The following is a 20012-nucleotide window of genomic DNA, read 5'->3' on the forward strand; positions in this document are numbered from 1 at the left end:
GCCCCTGGAGCCCCTGGAGCCCCTGGAGCCCCTGGAGCCCCTGGAGCCCCTGGAGCCCCTGGGCCGGCTTATTTCTCAAGAGGTCTCCATACCTCTACATATGCATCTCTACACTCAGAGGAGCCATAATCCACTGCACAGGGCTGTCAGTGCCGTCAGCACGCAGCTGACTGCCACATGCCTTCAACACACACAGCCCGGCCAACAGACCAGAGACGTATCAGCTACTGCCATAACTGCTTCTTGCGCCTCAGTGACAAAGCCAGGCTAGGAAGTCAGCTCAGTTCTTTGAGTGACAGAGTGAGTGACCGGAGTATGAGACTAAGGCATGGGATGAGAGGCTGGGCTCAGCCGGGCCACGCTCCCCTGCACGTCTCCTAGTGCTCCAAAGCCTTTCTCCTCTGCAGATGACGAAAGGGACAGTGGTTTCTACTCATCAGTGGTCACTCCCTGTCAAAGTCCCAATGGTTGCTCAGAGTCGGACAAAAATCTCAGCAAATGGCAAGAATTCCAATCAATCCCTGCATCGCCACTCGTGTGAAAGTTAAACTGGGTACAGGGCAGCTAGCAGGGCCTGGCCCTTGGTGTGGCAGAATCTGGGCTTTTCTGAAAGCTGCGTATTCGGCTTCAGGGAGAAGCGAAAAGTTCTAGAAGTGTGCTGGAAGTGTGCTGGAAGCAGGGGTAGAACGGGGCAGGGCATATGAAAAGCAAGCAAGCTGATGGGTTCCCCCTCCAGCTCCAAAGAGAATGCAATCCCAGTGCTGGGCCAGAACAGTGAGCGGAACAAATCCAAACCTTCATTATCAGCCTCAGATACGCATGCAGGGTCCCTGGACACTAGACAAGGAAAATGAGGGGTCAGACATACAGACCAATGACAACCCCATAGGACAGGACTACAGCCCAGGATGGGCAGAAGGCATGTCAAGAACAGAAGTTAAGAGAAAAATCTAGGAAGATCTGCCAAAATCCCAATACACCAGAAAACACACATTCCCTTGAAAGAGACACTAGGCAAAGTCCCTCAGACCTTCCTGGTCCTGCTAACATCTCAAGGGAAGTCTCTGGCAACATCCTGTGTGAGGCTAAATCTGACCGAAATAAAGATGGCTTCCTATTTATGCCGGAAACAGAAAGAATAAAAATGCAGGCTACTTAGGTGTAGGTCCTGAAAACTGTCACTTCACACCATAAAACACAATTTGATCTTTAAGTTTTATCAAATTAAACTGATGGACACCCAGTAGATATGTGAAAATATAGCCTTTATTTTTTACTAAGACAAAGTCCTGTGTGGCTCAGGCTGGCCTCAAGCATAGCTGAGCTAGCAACTGAACTGATCCTCCTGCCTCTGCCTCCCCAGCTTTTGGCAGTGCTTGGGATACTGTCCAGACCTTGAATATTTCATGCAAGCACTCTGCACTGAGCTAAGCCCCCAGCTTAATATTTAAGATGAATGATCGCTGTGTGGCTAGCTTGACTTTATATATACAAATCAAACTGTCACTGTCACAGGTTCATCGAGGACAAAGGAAAAGTCATGTCTGGAAGGCTCACATGGAACTGAATTCCGTGCTGATCAACGCTGGCCACCGGAACACAGCATTTGAATGGCTGTACTTGACGGTTGCTATCTTAGTCAAGAAGATGACTCAAAACTCTCCTGAAGTATGAGGTCAGCCGTCTTTAAAATGTGAATCCAGCTGTGTAACATAAAGGTCTAACCCAGTGGTTCTCAACCTTCCAAATGCTGTGACCCTTTAATACAGTTCCTCATGTTGTGGTGACCCCCAACAGTAAAATTATTTTCATTGCTACTTTGTAACTGTAATTTTGCTACTATTGTGAGTCATAATGTAAATATCTGTGTTTTTTTATGGTCTTGGGTGACCCCTGTGAAAGGGTCATTTGACCCCTAAACAGGTTGTGACCCACTGGCCTAGATTGTGTCAGTACAGGAGAGCCAAAACTGTGTGTGCTTTCAAGAAGGGGACATCTCATTGTAAACATAAGGAAACAGGCTACTCTCAGCTCGTTTGGCCTCCCCCTGCAGTACACTGATTATCCTTGTAAGTGGTAAAGGCCACTAGATATCTGGGGATCAAGGCAGGAGAGCAGAAGGACGGTCAGCAGATGGAGAGTGAAGCACCTGCGTCCTCAGAACCAGAACTTGGATGGGGCATCTGCACTTATCAGTGACTGTGACCATGCTCACACTTAGACCTAAGCCTAACTCCAAGTGCACAATTTTAGTCCTTGTGTTATGACACAGGTAACAGAAATTTTATACTGGGAACCAAGTATTTTATAATATCGAAACTCTACTTTTGTAAGCCACAAAGAAAACTCCTGAGCAAACTCACAAATCACCTGCCAAGGAATGGAATGGCGTCATCACCTGACCTACTCACCTTAAGCCCCACCTCTGTCTTCCGGCCTGGAACCTAGCCTGGCATGGGCCTTGTCCGTTAGCTGTCGATCAGAGGCGTCTGCTCAACTGCACTGCCCACTTCACACTCCCCAAAAGAGCTCTGGCAGTAAACGTTTTTATTTCTCAAGCAAATCATGTTAACAACACACTCTAAGTGGTCTCGGTTGTCTGTGAGTGGGGAGCAAGAGGGCACCACTGTCACTGTCACCCTTCCTGGTGAGGTCTTGTTAGTGTCATCAATTAGACGGTATCTATGGTCACCTAGGAGACGGACCTTTGAGCACACCTGGGGAAAGTTATCATGACTGTATTAACTGAGACAGGAAGACCCACCCACTGTGGGAGGCACTATTCCCTTGCTAGGATCCTGGAAAGGGAGCTGAGCAGCAGCATGAGCTCATCACTCTCTGCCTTCTGACTGGGGCTGTGACCACCTGCTTCAAACTCCTGCTGCCTTCACTTCCCAGCCATGACAGACTGTGCCCTTGAACTAAGAGCCAGAATAAAAACCCCTTTCTGTACCTGTTCCCTTTGAGTTCCAGAGTTAACGTCGCCTCCCTGCTTCTGTCAGAGAGCTTTTCAAGGTACAAGGATGTAACTAAGTCATCAGGCTAAAGGGGAGCACTGTGGACACTCCAGGAGCCACTGGAGCTGTGAAGGTCGGAGCGCTTTCCCATAAAAGATAGTGGAAGCATCCTGGGCATGTGACATAGCAAGGAGCTAGCAGGCCTCAGTATGGAACACACAGAGAGAGAACCCCACTATGCTGAACATTAGAAATAAGCTAAGTTCTGCTAAACATCTGCAGGATGAACGAGCATTTGATTGAATGAATGGGCAGGTGAAGAAATGAAAAACTGTCCCAGAGTAAGGCCAGCAATAACTAAAGAAGACCAGAAGACCTGGCCCTGCCCCAGTCGCCAGCTCCCTAGCAGTGGCACCGTGCACCCCTCACCACGATTTTAGAGGCGACTCCATTCTCGGTGAAGCCACAGAACCTGCACAGCCCAGCAATCGCAACCCTTGGGGCTCTGACAATTCTGAACACAGAAGACCATACCAAGGCCACACGGCCCCCAATGCTTCGTGACAGTCACAAGTGATCATACATCATGGCTATCTCCATCTGACTAGCCCGGTGACCTTGGTAAATCCTGCCACATGATCCCAATGACCCAGGAGAATACCGTAGATGATTTTGCTAGGTGGTATCTCTATTTCAACGCTACAAAATCCTCTACTATGGAGAAGTGACACTCACAAACTACTAAACTCACTAGTGTGCCTTCAACACACAAGCAGAAACTGATAGCAGATGGCAGCTGCCATCACCGAAGAAAATGCACCCCATGGTTCCTCCGTCTCCCGTTCATCTACTAGAATCTTCCTAGCCAGGCTCCAGAAAGAATGTGTTTCCAGCCTTACTTTAAGACACTGCTCTGAGCCTGGCATGCTAACAGCACAAGCCGAGCCTGGCATCCCAACAGCACAATGACATGACATGCTAACGCCCCAAGCCTCTGGTTTTCCCAAGGAGGAGGCGGAGGAGCTGGCTCCCTCAAATTAGATTTGAGAATTAACAAGTAGAGGCTGGGTGTGGCCTGGGTGTGGCTCAGCTAGACTGGCACGTTGGGCAACCTGGGTTTCAACCCTCACGCAAGGAGAAGCAAACAGCATTAACATGCATTATGTGTGCCGTAGGCGGTAGTTACTTTGCCTGGCTGACAGCCAATCCCAGGCCAACAGGCACGGGGGGGGGGGGGGATCTCAGTGCACGCATCCTCCATCTCAGAGCTTTTCTCCCAAGAGGTCATGGCACTTTCAAATCATAACAGATTTGCAACTATTTGGGGATACTAAGCTTATTTGATCATATATAAATTTGATAAGCCTATATCATTTGTAGATACTCAGTGCTACACATATCAAATGAAATCTGAAGAAAGCTTATCCCAGGCTCTCAGACTAGTGTGGTTTGGGAGGTAATGACTTCAAAAGCCTGGTATCCAACTACCCAACTGTCCATCCAACCATCCATCCATCTATCTGTCCATCTGTCCATCCATCCATCCCTCAGTGCATTCTACAATCCATCTGCCTGCCCGCCTTCCAGTACAGCAAGGACCAAGGAATGTTATGTGACAACTCAGCTCTCAGACTAGAGTTCTGGAATGTGGCACAGAACAACAGCCCTTCTGGGTATAGGAACAAACTGGGTAACTGCAGTGCAGCCAAAGCAGGAAACCAACAACCTCTTCTCCCTGCTTATAACCGTAAGGTGTGCTGCTCAATCGTTTTAAAAGCAGCTACATCAAGGTCATCAAAAAATATTAAACAAGTAGGAAAGGAGAACGCAAAGCTAGCTTAAACTGGGAGCTTCAGGAGTAAGAAGCCTACCCAAGCGTGCACCTTGACCATAAACTCAAGCAAACCCACATGCTGGGTGTCACGGGGCCTTTGTAAAATGTATCACAGGCTAATAAAGTGAAGCCTTGATGCTAGCTGCACAGGTTCAAACCTGTTGCCACACATCTTTTGCACCTTCACAGGAAACAAGGGAAGCTTGAAGCGGCTACTTAAGTGCATGGGGGCAGGCTGGGTCAGGGTGGCTTTGTGGCCTGTCTGAGCTGCATGGCCTACCAACCATATTCTTGCAGCAGAGACAGAATCCCCGTGGCCAGCCCCAGTGGCCTAACTTCCTGTAAGTGGCTACTGAGACGTATTTTACAACCATCAGAAGAAACCTTTCTTCCCTGCTTCTGGCCTGCTGCTATTTATCACAAACCAGCTTTTGAGAAAGCAAGAGAAAAAACCTATGTTAGGGTCAGGGTTGGCCACTGCCCACTGCCTGGTCTACAAAAGAATTGGTGCATCAAGGCTTCATAGAGCCCAGAAAACACTGCCCATTGGGGCCCTGCTGGAGATAAAGAGGAGAGCACAACAGTTCACTGATGCCAGATACCTGCCGTGCCCATGGGCAGGGTATTAACTAAACCTCCAATAAGCCAACGGAAGCTGGTGAGGCACAGAGGAGCAATGGGACGTGGCAGACCGGCCAGGTATCCCCACCCGGACACATTCTAGAAGCACGTCTTTCTTCACACCAGAAACAAACGACCCCTGGGGGAGGACTCGGTATACATTACATCAGAACCGTAGGTTCTGTCCAGTCTTTTCACAATATGCTGTGACTGATGTTGTCATCTACAGCTTGTACCTGAGAATGGCACAATCCAGCTACCACAAGAAAAAGAGAGAAACCTCCTTAGAGCTTTAAGCTTACAATTCTATGCTGATCCACATTCAGAACCATCCCTGGCTGTGTGCGCGCTGTAGGCCGAACACAACGATGACCCAGCACCAAGGAAGACAGTACAGGCACAGCATCTTCAAAAATCAAACCACAAGCCCGTAGCCCTGCCACCACTCTCTGGCATGAAAGCCCCAATGATGGGAATGCCTCGTCTACTCAGGACGTGGAGGGATGCTGTGGGACCCCTGCGGGGTGCTGAGCTGTGGATGCGAGTCCCAGGCCTCTCCAGGAGTTTAGCAAATCCCTGCTGTAACAGGACTCAGGTGGGATGCGATTACTATCTTTTCCCTTTGAGACAGGGTCTCATGTAACCCAGGGTGGCCTCAGATGAGGAGGACCTGAAACTTGTGATCCTCCCACCTACACCTTCTCCTTACCAGGGTTCCAGGGGTGTGGCACCACATCTGGTTCATGCAGCGCCGGCAATGGAACCCACCACTTCGTGCACACTAGGCAGACACTCTACCTACTGAGCCGCATCCCCCTACAAGTTAGAGTTTTGTTTTAAGAGATCATTGGAGCAGCAAGGTGAACACTAGATAAATACCCCTCGCCCATTCCAACAGACAAAGTATGAAGAATAATTCTGCCCTGGGATAATGAGTGAGGGCGGGGGCCTCATAAGGAAGGCTACTGTCATTGTTTCTGGAGTCAATTCTCGAGTGTCTGACAGTCAGCAGACCCGCTCAACGCAGCCCTTGCGATGACAGGCACAGAGGGCAGGAGGGAACACAGGATTCCCTTTGACAACCATCGCAAACAAAAGGACGTCCACTCTCATCGCTTGAGCCCCACTGTTGTGCACCGGCAGCGCACGGAACAAAGAGGGCCTTCCTGCATGCTAACCAGACCAGCTGGCAAATGGCATGCCATATCACGCAAAAACTCACATGGAGCAGCGTGGAGATGTGAGGCTTCTCTGCTCTCCCATGCAAAGGGCGGTGTGGGAATGCAACTCTTTTCCCTTCCACTCCCATGGATAGAATGCACCTTGGAAAATTATCTTCACTTGCTAGACAAGGAGAAGCCAGAAGGATCCCGTCCAGCATTCACCCTGGTACGCCCTGGTACCGGCAGTGAGGATGGAACTTTCCCATCTTCTGGTCACAGTAGCTTATTTCTGAGCGTTATGCCTGGTATTGCTATCAGAATGGGAACCAGGAAAAGCAGAACAAAAAAAGCAAAAGGAAGCACTAGGAAAAATGGAGGCAGTGGTCTAGAACCCACTTTTAAGTTAAAACCAGCCAAGTGGAAGGCACGCAGCTCCTTTAAACTGCAGGGCCATTTCAAGCAGTGGCCAGGAGGAAAGCAAGCTAAGCCAGGTGAGTACCTGTCTCACCTGGGGTCATCGTGAGAGGGGAACCCCAGGGCAGTCACCCACAATACAGCAGATACTCAGCACTCGGGAGGGACCAAACCACCATGGGCAGATGGTCCTTCTCTCAAAATAATGAAAAGATAATAATCTCCCCTCTTTCCTGCTAATCTGTTGACCTTAATACCAATTCTGCCCTTAATCATGTGGAGCGGCCACACAGCTGTAGTCAACCCCAACAGCGAGGCTGCTTCGATAAGAAAACATTTCTCTTTCCTTCACTATCTTACTGACAGTGACAATTTAAATTAATACAGCCGTTTCAAGTCACTGCTCTGGAAAAAGAAAATTTTATGCCAGGAACATAAATATTTTTTGGAAGACTATATGATTTCCTTTACTCTGCTTCGTGTTGGTGTATCAGACAACGAGACGTAGATCTGAGGACGCGGTGGGTGCTAACCCGCTCCCCTAGAGAAATCCAACCGACTCGCTGGTGGAGTGCCCTTTCCTCATGCAGTAAACCCCTGGTGATACTGAAAAATCCAGCTTGTTTTACCTCAGAAGGCCACCCACCAACTCCTTCCCCTGCTCAAGGACATTTGCTCCATCCCTGTGTCCCCCTAGCTCTCTGATCCATCCTTCCCACAAACAGGAGCGTATGTGTCATGTGCATTAGCAGCAGCGCTGGCTCAGGAGGAACTCACGACTGAGACTGGCAGATAGCTCCATGAGGTTGTGGCCACACTCTGGCATGGGAACGCCAGTGGAGGTGATACTGGAAAAACAGTCACAGCTGCCCTGAGCACCCTGTGAATTCACTGTGACTTCTCAACCTCCCCGTCCGCTGCTGATCTCTGCGACAGGGCTGAGCTCTCAGCTCTCAGACTGTGCTGCCTAGAAAATACAGAGCACACTGCAGACGCCCCATGGATGGGTTAGTGCATCAGAAAGACAAGACAAAAATCAGAAGGAAAGCGACTCCAAACAAAGATTTATCAGTTAATAATTGAGTAGTGGAGCAGGTCGCTGCAATGGGCTTGTGCCTCAACACTCCTCCATCAGGATATCCCAAGCCCAGGTTGTTGGAAAGAGATGCAAGCAGGTGACCTATGCTGAAATAAAGCTCCAGCCAGAGGCCACAGACACAGTGAAACATAGCACAATCCTGGCCAAATATCCCCAGGCTGACCTTAAGGCCGCTCTTCCTAGCATATCCATGCGGTTGCTGAATTCAGTCTCCAGGAGAGAGCCCCTCCCACCAAAGAAAGACAAAACCCTACAGAATGAGCTCTCTTATTCTGAGCATTCAGCTGCCATCAAAGAATGAATAGATAATCATTTCAAAATGTTACAAATGAGAAACTTTGAGTAACACAGTTGCATTACAAGCTATTTGCCCACTGGCAAATCAGGTTGAAAACAATGTGTCAAGTCCTATCAGCAATTTTCTTTCATTTAATTGCTACTTCCTCCTTCTGTCCACTAAAGTGTCTTATTGCTTGCTTGATACTCTTAACAACCTTTCATCCCAAATAACTAAGCAACTCAAGAGCAAGGGAGTCAGAAAGGAAGGTAAACAGTCCACTGGTGAAATTTGCCCTCAAAATTCAGTTGTAAATTACAAATTTAAAAAGCTAGCCCTAGCCAGAGCTATCTCGGAATCACTTTATTGCAGTAATCAGTCCTCCCACATAGTAAAAGACCTAGAATGTATCTGGAGCTTGGTGGCTACTCCTCAGGAGTGTCGGCAAGTTCCTATAATGGCACCTCCCAGACCGAGAAAGCAGGCTCCAGAGCCTGTGTGTGTTTTTAAAACAAGATTTTAACCATTTTGTTTCTGCCTGTGCTAACACAGACATCTCACCTGAGACCAGCCATGTGTTCTGGGGCAGGAAAACTATTCACTGTGCTACTGATTTTAAAGTGACTTTGCCTACAGCCTACTAATATGTAATAGCTGTTAGACAGAAAGTGTCTCTGGGTGTCAGTAGCTCTGACTCGTTTTGTAAGCGTGACCTCCAAAGACCTCCAAAGTCAGTAAGTAAGGCACCTGGTGATGGGGACAGTGCTTCCAGTCTGCAGAGACTGCTCGGGGTGGTGAAAAGCAGCTTGGAAATGGCACGGACTGGTTTTTGTTTTGTTTTGTCACTATTTAGTCAAGAGATACAAGCTTTGCTCTGAAGCAGCAGGCAGCAGCACGCAGCTGTAGGGAGCCCCCGACTTCACATGTTGCAACAAGCACCATTCTCCCTTCCGAAAAACAAAACTTCAGAGTCCTGCAAAGCCACCTGAGTCCCACTGTAACTGTAGCCAAGGGAGGATGGGTCCAGCCCTAGCACTATTCACAAGGGAAAACATGAGCTGGGGATTGTCACATAAATTCAAGTCTTTCATTTACATAATACTTAAATTCTAAACAACTGACATCCTTTAAAGTTATTTTTAATCATGTATTGAGTCTTGTATGGGAATGAATGTGCGCAGGTGCCCATGGAGGCCAAAGGCATCTGATCCCTCTGGATCTGCTGCTCCTGGCCATTGTGAACCGCCTGATGGGGGTGCTAGGAACTGGTTCCTCTGCAAGAAGTTATGTATTCTTAATTACCGAGCCACCTCTCTCCACCTCTGCCCCAGTAACTGACAGGATCCTAATAAAGCTGGACAAGTTCTACAGTACTGGACTGGCTGTTGCCAAGTCATCAAGACACTGACCTGAGACTTCTGACATTTTCACCAAAGGCAAAAACTTTACCTGGGTGAAAGATGTAGAGCTTTACACATACAACACACAGAGAGACATGCAGAGAAAGACAGACAAACAGACACACACACATACACAAGATCCCAAACTTCAAAATAAAGTGAGACCCCAGAGTTCTGTTTATACACACACTATGACCTAGTACACTTAAAAAAAAAAAAAAAAGTAGCTTCAGCGACCTCCCCATGACATTTTCAGTGCGTCACCTCTAACCCTACTCCTCTCCTGAGACAGGGTCTGATGTAGTCCAACCCTCAAATCTGATATATACCAATCCTGATTCTACTTCCTAAATGCTGGGATTAGAACACACACCCTCACACCCAGCTTGTGGATCGGCTGTGCAGACTCGAGCATTACAATCATTACATTACTATTAAAAACCTGCACCCCTAGGGGGCAAACTTCCAACACACTTAACACCTTTACTATTGCAAACCCACTTTGAAGTGTTCGTCCCAAAGGAAGCATCAAAACCTCAAATGCTTTTAACTTGTGTCCGGGTGCAGCCGAAGTATGCTCATGCCAATCACGTCTGTGCTTCTCCCCCACCTCTGGAAGACAGGTACTTACTTATCTGGAACCAAGGCAACTAATTACTGTTTTCTACCCAAGTCCACAAAAATAGACGCAAGCCTGCTGTTAAAGGAGGAGCTTTCAATTCCCACTTCCTCCCTGCAAATGATGACAACAGCCACTTCATGCAAAACAACTCTTTTTTCCTTCACTTATTCATTTTCATGGGTGGGCTCACTGACTGGCATTGTGGTTCCTGTGCAGGAGTCAACCTGAGGGAATTATTCTCATTCCACCGAATGTGCAATGGAGATCAAATCTAATCATCAGCTTGGTGTCAAGTGCCTTTCTTACCTGGCTAAGTCAACAGCCCCCAAAACAATGTGTGCCATTTCTAACATTTTGAAAACATGTTGGGAGGGCGAGAAAGTGAGAAGGGATTAATGACTGGAATCGATGGAGGAGCCTGCCAAAATGCTGCAAGGCATGTTAAAACTGGGCAGGTTAAGGCAACTCAACCGACAAGCGTGGTGACAGGTAACTTCCCATCAAAATGAAGACAAGCAGGCAAGCACAGCATGGCAGGGTCTGGCTCCAACCCTTCTCTGCTCTAACTCCTAGGCCCCCGGGGCAGCAATATGGGAATTAGTTCTCTTCAAGTATCCTCTGCCAAGGTTGGTTTTAATGTGGACCTGGACCTGGGGCAGTCAGTCAGCCTGTGAGATCCAGCAGAGAGAAACTCTTCCCAGGGTGGCTGGAGCCAGCTGAGACTGACCTAGGAATGGCTATGCTCTGTTACTGCTTCTATCTTCCCGGCCATCAACAGAGCTTTGTGTAACGAGAAGCACAGAATCTTCCCACTTAAATGCCTCCCCCATACACACACAGCTCGTGGAACAATTAATATAAGGAAACCAGATCCACGTGTTGTTGTTTCAGGAGACTTTGGACACACACACACGCCCAGTGCTATGGCTAATTCATTTTTTTCAACATCTACATCCAGAAACTTCACAAGGCCCCGGTAGGCCTGTGAGAGGCAAGAGGCCCTAGGATGTCGGGTGGGCTGCAGGGTCGTCACCGCACCCCACGCATGCATGGACAGTTCCGGCTGGCTTTCTCCACTGGCATGTAGAGGAAGAAGGGCCTGGATGCGTGTCACCCACTCTGACCACTTACGAGCTGACTCTACCAAAAGCTCCATAGGTAGGACCCGCCAAATCACCGCGCTCACAGATGGTGGACCACCAGTCTGCTCCTTGCTGAGGAAAGGAGGCAAGGATCAACTGGGAGTAACTGGGGTGAGCCGGCCAGGAGCTGCACCTGCATAGCACCGCCCAGGACCAGGACTGCTATGCCCCCACGCCTGGTCTGGGCAGAGGCTCTCCCTAGCTCCATCCTGCTGATGGGGAGGGCTGAACTAGCATCAGCAAGAGAGGAACAGCAATACGCCAGGTAATCTTACCCTTGCTCACTAAGGACAAGTGACAGGCCCAGAACTGCTAAAGCCTGTGGAGACAGCATTCAGAATCCCCAGGTAGCTGCAATGAGCCACCAGCTAATTCACACCCCCAGCCAGCTGGACAAGGCAGGTGAGCCCGCTGCTCCCAGGGCCCTAGTGTGCTCACACCGCAGACTGCTGGAGCGCAAAGCCAGGCCCCACCGCTCTCCAGCCTGCCCAGAAGCCCCCCAGCTAGGTTGCCCACCTCTGCGTGGGGACCCTTCGATGCTCTCAGTGCTGGACGAGTGCGTGTCGGCCGGGGCCCTCCGCAGGCTGAAGTAGCCACGCGAGCGCAGGGCGCCGCTGCGGAGTGAGGGCCCGCCGTCCCTGCGCGCGAAGATGCCGCTGAAGAAGCGCAGCAGCCGGTGCTCCGAGGCGGCCCCGGGGCCGGCGGCTGCGGCCCGCGCGCGCTCGAGCCGCTGCAGGTCGCTGTTGTCCAGCGTGCGGTTCTTGCTTTTGCTGCGCTCCCAGCGCTCCAGGTCTGAGAGCGCGTCGCTCTTGCTGAGCACCTCGCCCACGTCCAAAGTGTTGCGCTTCTCCGCTGCCGGCTGCGCTCCGGACAGCGGCTCCAGGACGGCCTCCGCCTCGACCTCGTCCTCGGGCGCCCAGGCCAGGCTCCCAGAGCTGCTGTGGCGCCTCCCGCCGCTCAGCGCAGGGCTCCGCGGCGCCTCGGGCTCATTCCAGTGCCTGAAGCTGAGGCTCCGCCGCAGGGGCGCGGCCCGAGCCTCCTCCCCATCCGGGCTGCTGGGTCCCTCACCGGAGGGGCTGCCCAGCAGGTCCGTGGGCTCCGCGCCGCGTGCGCAAGGCCGCAGCCGCCCAAGCTCCAGCTGCCCAGTGCTGCGTGTGCGGAAGGCGCGGAAGTCCCAGGCGCGCGGCGCGGCCTCAGGCTCCTCGGCCGCCGCCTCCTCTGCCTCCTCCTCCAGCCGCCCGGGAGCGTCCGGGGAGCGCGCGGGCCGGGGCCGCCGAGTAGGGCGCGGAGCCGGAGCGGCCAGCTGCTCCTTCCTGACCATGGTCACCGAGATGCGGTAGACGGTCTTCCTGGGGGGCGTCCCGCGCGGCATCGCGTCCGCAGGCGGAGACGCGGGCTCGCCGCTGCCGTCCAGCAGGTACATGTCCCCAGGGGCCGCGGCCGCCGCGCCGCCCTCCAAGGCCCCGCTGCATCCAGCGCCGCCGGCCGCCGGGACGCGCGCCGCGGGCGCAGAGCTGGCCAGGTGCAGCACCCGGGCGGGCAGGGAGCGGCGCCCACGCCCCCCGCGCACAGCGAGGCCCGCGCTTAGGCTGCGGGAACAGCGCCCCTGGAGTCTGTCCGCCCGCGCGCCACGCGGCCCGTGTGCCGGGGTCCGCGCCCGGGGAGCCGAGCCATGGGGGGCCGGGCTGGCGCTCAGGCGCTGAACCCGCCTCGCCGGCAGGTGCGGCCTGGGCGAGCAGGGCCCGCGGCGGGCAGCAGCGCCCGCGGATTCATTGTCTAGGGCGCGGGGCCCAAGCGCATCCCAGGGCCTTTTCCTGCACAGCTCGGCGGTCCCGCAGCCTCCGCCTCTCCCGGGGCTCCGGGCGCGCGGGTAGCTGCGCCGGCCGCGGTCGGTCGAGGGGCGGGCGGGCGGCGGTTTAAAATGGAAATGCGCGCCGGGGCGGGGCAGGCGGGCGGAGGCCGACGTGCGGAGACTGCGGGCCGCGCGCCCAGCGGGGCCTGCGGGTCCCGGGAGCGCGGAGGCGGCGGCGAGCGTGGCGGAGGCAGGCCCAAGCGCTGGGGTGGATCCCCGCCGCGCGGAGCGGATCAGCCCTGCATAGTAAACCTATAGCACTTTCAGGGACCTGCTGCAGCAGGGTCATGTGAGGCCTCAAGCTCTAGTGTGGCTTCGAAAAGGAAACTCAAATGACTTGCTGGAAAAGCACTCCCGAAGCTGAGACAGGAGAGTGAGTTTCAGGCTAATTGGATCTTAAACGTCCAGTAATCCCAGCCTACCCACCTGCACACAGAGACCAGATCTCAGCAATAACAGAAATTTCTTTGGAACCTAAAAACAAGAGGACCTGGAGTGATGGACCAGCCCCGACAAAGGCTGACCCCACAACCCACACAGGGGTCCACAGCCATCTGTAACTCCTGTTCCAGATGAGCTAATGCCCTCTTGTGACCTCCAAAGGTGCCCGTGTGTAGTTGGTACACACACATACACAAAAATAAAAAAATAACTTTAAAAGGTAACACAAACACAGTCGCTCCTTGTGGCACTGGCCGGTGCATCTGTAAGGTAATTTGCAGGGTATTTTCCAAAATGCAGATCTGCTACATGAGAAGCAGGCTCCAAAGCAGGAAGGGCAAGTTGCCAGTCTTCTCCACCTGTAAGATGGAGATCACATCTCCCTGACTTAGACTTGCACTCTTGAGGCAACAGGAGCTGGCTCACCATGAATATTTAAAAGCTGTGTTTCACTTCATTCCCAATACACCTCCCAAAAGTGGTCACCTGGGACCCCACCACCCTGTAAGACGGGCTTTATAGCCAGTCATCCAGCCAGGTCCTCAGACCATCCTGGACATACATGCATGGCTTCAGTCTTCTTGTTTACAGGCTCCAGGGGGAAAACGCAGTCTATACAGTGCCCACTAACCGGATGTTGGCGGGGTCTTCTCCCGGCCTGCAAAGGCCAGCAGTCTCTGGAGCTACATCCAGGCAAGGTACAGGTGGCTGGGCGGGTCAGGCATTTCCTACGTCTCTCCAGCTAGTCACTCTATAATCTCACCACAAAATTTTGGGAGTATCTATTGTGTTTATGTCAGTGAATTGGTGTAACCATAGGTCAGGTTCTCCTGAAAGAGGACTACAGTCTAGGAAACCTGGATTCTAAAGGAAAATTATTAAGAAAGTTTCTACATGACTCATTTGCTGGCATGCAGGCAAGCGCACGGATTAGACTGTGTGTGTGTGTGTGTGTGTGTGTGTGTGTGTGTGTGTGTGTGTGTAGGAGCATGTGAAGGCCAGGGGTTGATGTCATAATCCTTCCTCAGTAACGTCATACATTAAGGCAGGGTCTCTCACTTGAACCCCGGCTTGGCTGGTCTAGCTAATCAGCTTGTTCCAGGAATCTCCCAATTTCTGTCTCCCACGTGCTGAGATTCTAGGTGGTCTGCCCTGATGTTTGTAGTCTTCCCACTACGCCTTCTCTCCAACCTCTATTTTATCTTTAAAGATACTTGAAAACATAGCTAGCCACTACCAGTGGGTTCTAACTCAATTACGTGATCCCTGCCATCAGTCATGGGCAAGGCTGGTCTCTGTTTGCTGGTCTCTGCAGTGGTCCTTCAGACACATTGTTCAAAGCTCAAGGCCATCTTGCCCTCAGTTTCAATAAAACAACTCACTCTGATAAAACCCAAGAGCCACTAACTTACACTAGGGTGGATGCCAGGCGTGAAACATCTATTAAAATGTCTGGATCCCTTCAGTTACAGGATGTTGAGGCTCAGCCCCTGGGTGACAGTGAACTTTGAGTGAGAATCTTAGTGTCCATGCCTGCACCAATGTCTTTTGTTTCAGTAGCTTTATTAGCAATGAAGAGCAGAGAACATGAAAATATTACTAGGCTAGACACCGTTAAAAATTAAACAAAACCTTGGTATGACAAAGAAGTATTGTTAGCATATTTTCATTGTTTTTTATTGGTTCATTTTTTTCATCAGAGTGTTACACTACATGCAAAAAGACAAGGCAGGGACTCTTGCCTCAAGGAAGCCACAAACTTACAGAAATGATGTTTGCAATGGCAACAGTAACCAGCATGCCATCTATCTAATAAATTAGCACCCCCAGGACCTGGCGACAGCCTGACCTTACAGCTGCAGCTACACAAATGTACAGACCACCAGGTCTGTACACTGAGATGTGGGAGCTGCCCACTGTGGAAGGCGAGAACCTTGCTAGAGGCAAAGGCAGAGATTCAGCCCTGTGGCCCGCCAGAGCTGGGGGCTACCTCTCTGTATACAAGAATAGGGCTTCTTTCAAATGCTGATGTGAACCTTAACAGTATCTAGCACAGAGTAAAGACAGGAAAATACATTTACCTTATTACCTGAGGCATACTTAGAGCCAAAATGAGTTTCGAGGGGGTCGGGGGAGAGTATATTCCTTTAGTGCTGTGTTTTTCAACCTGTGGGTCATAAACCCCTTTAAGGGTGGAATGACCCTTTCACAGGGGTTGCCTAAGACCATCAGGAAACAGATATTTACATTACAGTTTATAACTGCAGAAAAATTACAGTCATGTAGTAGCAACACAATAATTTTATGGTTGAGGAACTGTATTAAAGGGTCATAGCATTAGGAAGGTTGAAAACCACTGCTTTAGAGCTTAAATACTAGACTATTACTGTCGGACCATTATTCTGTCGTGGTATGGAATCCACCCCAGATTTTGTGTGTTGCCATACAAGGATGCAGGCTGCAGAGTAGAAGAACCCATTCTATCCACCTCAGATGACACACAGTCTCCCAGGGAGACACAGAGCACCTAGCCAGCCTAGATGCTGCTCTCTCTCGGCATTCCACTCGGGAGGAAGCACAGGCTCCAAACACCAGTCTGAAAGACTCCAGGAAGGCCTAGATGTCCCGCTCATATCGCATGGCCTCTCCCTGCAGCCCTGGAGACTTGGGCTCTCCCAGTCTCAGAAGACACCGAATCCTGAGCCTGTCACTCCAAAGCCTAAATCCCCTGCACAAAGCCAGACCTGCCTCTGCTAAAAGAAAATGCTTCACAAGGCATGCTGAGTGTTACGGGGGCATTTTGCTGGGTGTTCCTAAATGGATACTACCAGACCACATCTTGGATTTTCCACACACACTGTGCAGCGTATCACCATTTTGAATCACACACATACAAAGTGTGTCCTTGATCTCTTTGCTCCATCCTTCAAAAGCACATGGGCAGGGCTTGGGCACTGCAGGGACTCAGCAGCCTAAAGAAAAGCCTTAGAGAATCCAAATAGTCCTCCCAATCCTCTATCCAACTCCTCACCTTGGCAGCTGGCCACCACCCCAGTCCTAAGCTTGTAGGAGCCTTTGGCCACCCTCCATGACCTGTATCCAGAGCCATGTCTAGCAGGCCATCAATTAAGCCTACTTCATGAGCATCAGATTTTGCCAAGTGTTGGTTAGAGCATGTAAGCTTATAAGGGAACGTCTCTGCAAGTCAGCAGAGGAACCATCTGCTTCACAAGGCCAACTTTCCAAAAAATTACAATTTGATAGCTAGTAATCAGGCTCACAGTATCTAAGATTCATGTCTGCTGGCAACAGAAATCACCAAGCATGGTCCTACCCTGGCCTGGGCACAGATGCCCAGAGCCACAAAGAACTACTTGCTGGATCTCAGGAGCTCTCTTCCGGTAGCTGGTACCAGACAGGGCAATGCTACAAAGAGAAAGACGTGTATTTATATCTGACTGTCACTTAAGATTTCAGAACTTCTCAGCACGAGTCTTGATTCCACCACAAAGGCTGATTCAGAGTCTTACTTGAGACTTAACATGATGCTTTGGATGGCCTGTGGACTGTACCCACCTAGGATGCTGCAGTCTATGGAGACCCCAGTTTTCACATTTTATAAGCTGAAGATTGCAGATAAAATCATGCCAGGCCTGTTATCCCAGCTCCTTGGGAGGCTAAGATAGCAGGGACTGCAAATTTGAGGCCTGTGTGGGCCACAAAGGAAGTTCAACTTCCTCTGGGCAACCCAGCAAGCCTCTGTCTCAAAAGAAAACATGAAGATGGGTTGTAGCTCATGGAGGAATATCTGCTGTATAGCAGGCAAAAGACCCTGGGTTTAGCAGCCACATCCATCTCACCTACAAGATATAAGAAGAAAGGTAAAAGGAGAATATCTGATCCTGATGGGTTATTCAGGAAGGAAAAGTGTGCTCTTCTTCAGGGCAGGGTCATCCTGAATAAAGGAAGGTCATCCTGGTCCTTCCTACTCTGTTCCTCCTGGAGCCACAAAAGCAAAAGCTGTCAACAGGCCACAGACCTGGCTGAGTGTGGCCAGACACCTGCAGGCAGTGTGCCTCTTATGAGCCTCTCCATTGTGACTGGAGGTTCTTGGTTGTCACCTTAGTGAGAATGCCACCACCTTTTAGACGTTAACAAAGAAGGAATTCTGGTCAGGGAAACTTAGCAAACCAAATTTGGCTTGACTCCAGAAAAAGGGGTTTTGACATCCACCTCCTGAAGAGGTAGCATAGTAGGGACATTGGGGTACCAGTTTCCCAATGTGAGGGGAAGGACAGTGGAGGACAAGGGATCCTTGTCCCTGGTAGTATAGAGTCTAGCTCAGTCCCAAAGATTCCTAGATGTCAGGTAGCACCATGGAAGATGACAAACACACCCTGCATGCCAAAGTGGGCAGGACCCTTGGCCTCTATTTGCAGGGGGCTCAGCCACCAAGCAAGGAAGATCCATCAGCCCTACCAGGTGCTACAGACTTCCAACACGAGGTCAGCCTGTGTTCGTCTGCTGCTGCTGCTGCTGCTGCTGGTACGTGCATGGGGCCTAAAACAGTCTAAGGAAGTCTCATTGCCAGGAGAGGGGGAACTGGCAGGGCAGAAGGTCACAGAGAAGTAGGAAGCTATTTGCTAAGGGAAGTTAAGTAGTCAGTGGCCATGTGCAGGGCAGGGTGACCTAACAGGTCCTAAGAGGTCCAGGCTGGCAATCCGCAATGTAGTGACACTGGGCTGGCCAGTCCTTTGTCACAGAGCCTCCTTACAGGCTCCGGAGCACCAGGCTTGTCTTCTACCCTCTTCTAAGTGTTGTCAAATGTCCCCTGAGGACAAGACTCCCAAGGAGGTGCAGACTCTACACATGATCAGAAAGTAAAGGACGCTCACACCTTCCCACCTCTGCACAGGCTAACAGTATCAAGCAGCTCTAACAAGAGAGACTATGCCCCTCCAGGAATCAGCCATTAAAGAGAACAGCAATAGTGAGAGACATCTAACCACCCATCGTCCTCTGAATAGCGTCTCTCGGCCATGAATAAAATGCTGGGAGGGATTTTGTAGAAGTCTACACCTAGCAACCATTAACTCATTTCACCTACAAAACAGAAAGACCAGCACTGGGCTTCTTCAAAGCCTTGGGATCTCTCACTGTCACCCCACAGAGAGGCCATCCAATGACACTGGAAACCAATAAGGAACAGAGGGTAATGGAGCCTTCTGCAGAAGGGCAGGGAGGAGCCCAAGCTTCTGAACACAGCCTGGAAGAGTGCACGCCGTCAGAACCTCGCCTCTGCCTACATGGCCCAGTGACATGCTGCAGTCTTCTACCACGCTCTGCAGAACATCCGGTAAGTAGGTTCCCTACCACACGAAGACTTCTTCATGTCGCTGAAGACGCAAGGCACAAAGTCAGATCTCCAAGCCATCCCTTACAGAAATGAATTCAAGCAACACTTAGCTCAGCAGCTCCTACGTAAAGGGACTCCCCGGGGGCTGTGCATGGCCACAACCAGAGCATGCCAAAGGAGTCCCACTCCATCTTCCCTCCCTCCAGCCTTCCGTGTATCAGCTCTATGTACGTGGAGCTGAGGAAAAGAAATTTGGAGGTGTCAACAGGAGGGACATACCCCTAGATGACTATGAAGCATGTCCTGGTGTTGTGTTATCTCTTTCCTTAGAGGGCTGTAAACATCTACCCCCTTCTTCCCACCACAGTCCAACACAGGGAACTAATGGGTTGGTCAGGCGTTTTCAGCATGGGTGAGGGGTTTACTCGTAGGGTGCAGGTAACCCCAATGCAGCTGCATCACCAGAAGGTCCTGCCCCAGCATAGGTGATGCAGAGATGGGGGTCCCCTCTATGGTGGCCTTCCACATCTGTTCCCTCCAGCACCTGCTGAGACTCCAAGGCCATGTGCAATTACAACAGAATTACAAACGATGGCCTTAAAGCACAGGACAGAGTAACAGACCCAGTGAGAATCCAATGACCCTCCTCTGTAAGAAGTGTGCCTCTATGAAGGACCATCAACAATTAAAGGGGGCCTGGTCTTGGGGATCTTGTGCACAGCTGCTCCGATGAAGATGATGGCAGCTGGGTAGGGAAGAGGGCACTACTCAGCAGGTGTTAGTAGAAAGCCAAGAAAGAAATCCTTTTGGGCCACCTCATCTTCCTGCATTGGG

At 51.0% G+C, this 20012-nt stretch overlaps 1 protein-coding gene across 6 annotated transcripts in view; it reads right to left on the reverse strand.

The window, feature by feature from the left end:
• Positions 1–20012, reverse strand: part of Agap1 (ArfGAP with GTPase domain, ankyrin repeat and PH domain 1) — a 431455-nt gene that overhangs the window by 303561 nt on the left and 107882 nt on the right. For 2 of the 6 annotated variants that reach the window (XM_055616993.1, XM_055616992.1), the window contains exon 1: positions 12046–13264. The exons of 3 other annotated variants lie outside the window; for them this stretch is intronic. In XM_055616993.1, the coding sequence (XP_055472968.1) occupies positions 12046–12952 (907 nt within the window). In that variant the 5' untranslated portion in view covers positions 12953–13264. Of the gene's footprint in view, positions 1–12045; positions 13378–20012 lie in introns of those variants that run through there. One more of the 6 variants, XM_055616994.1, reaches the window with a different exon arrangement.

Source organism: Psammomys obesus, unplaced genomic scaffold, assembly GCF_907164565.1.
Source record: "Psammomys obesus unplaced genomic scaffold, mPsaObe1.curated_primary_1811, whole genome shotgun sequence".
NCBI lineage: Eukaryota > Metazoa > Chordata > Mammalia > Rodentia > Muridae > Psammomys > Psammomys obesus.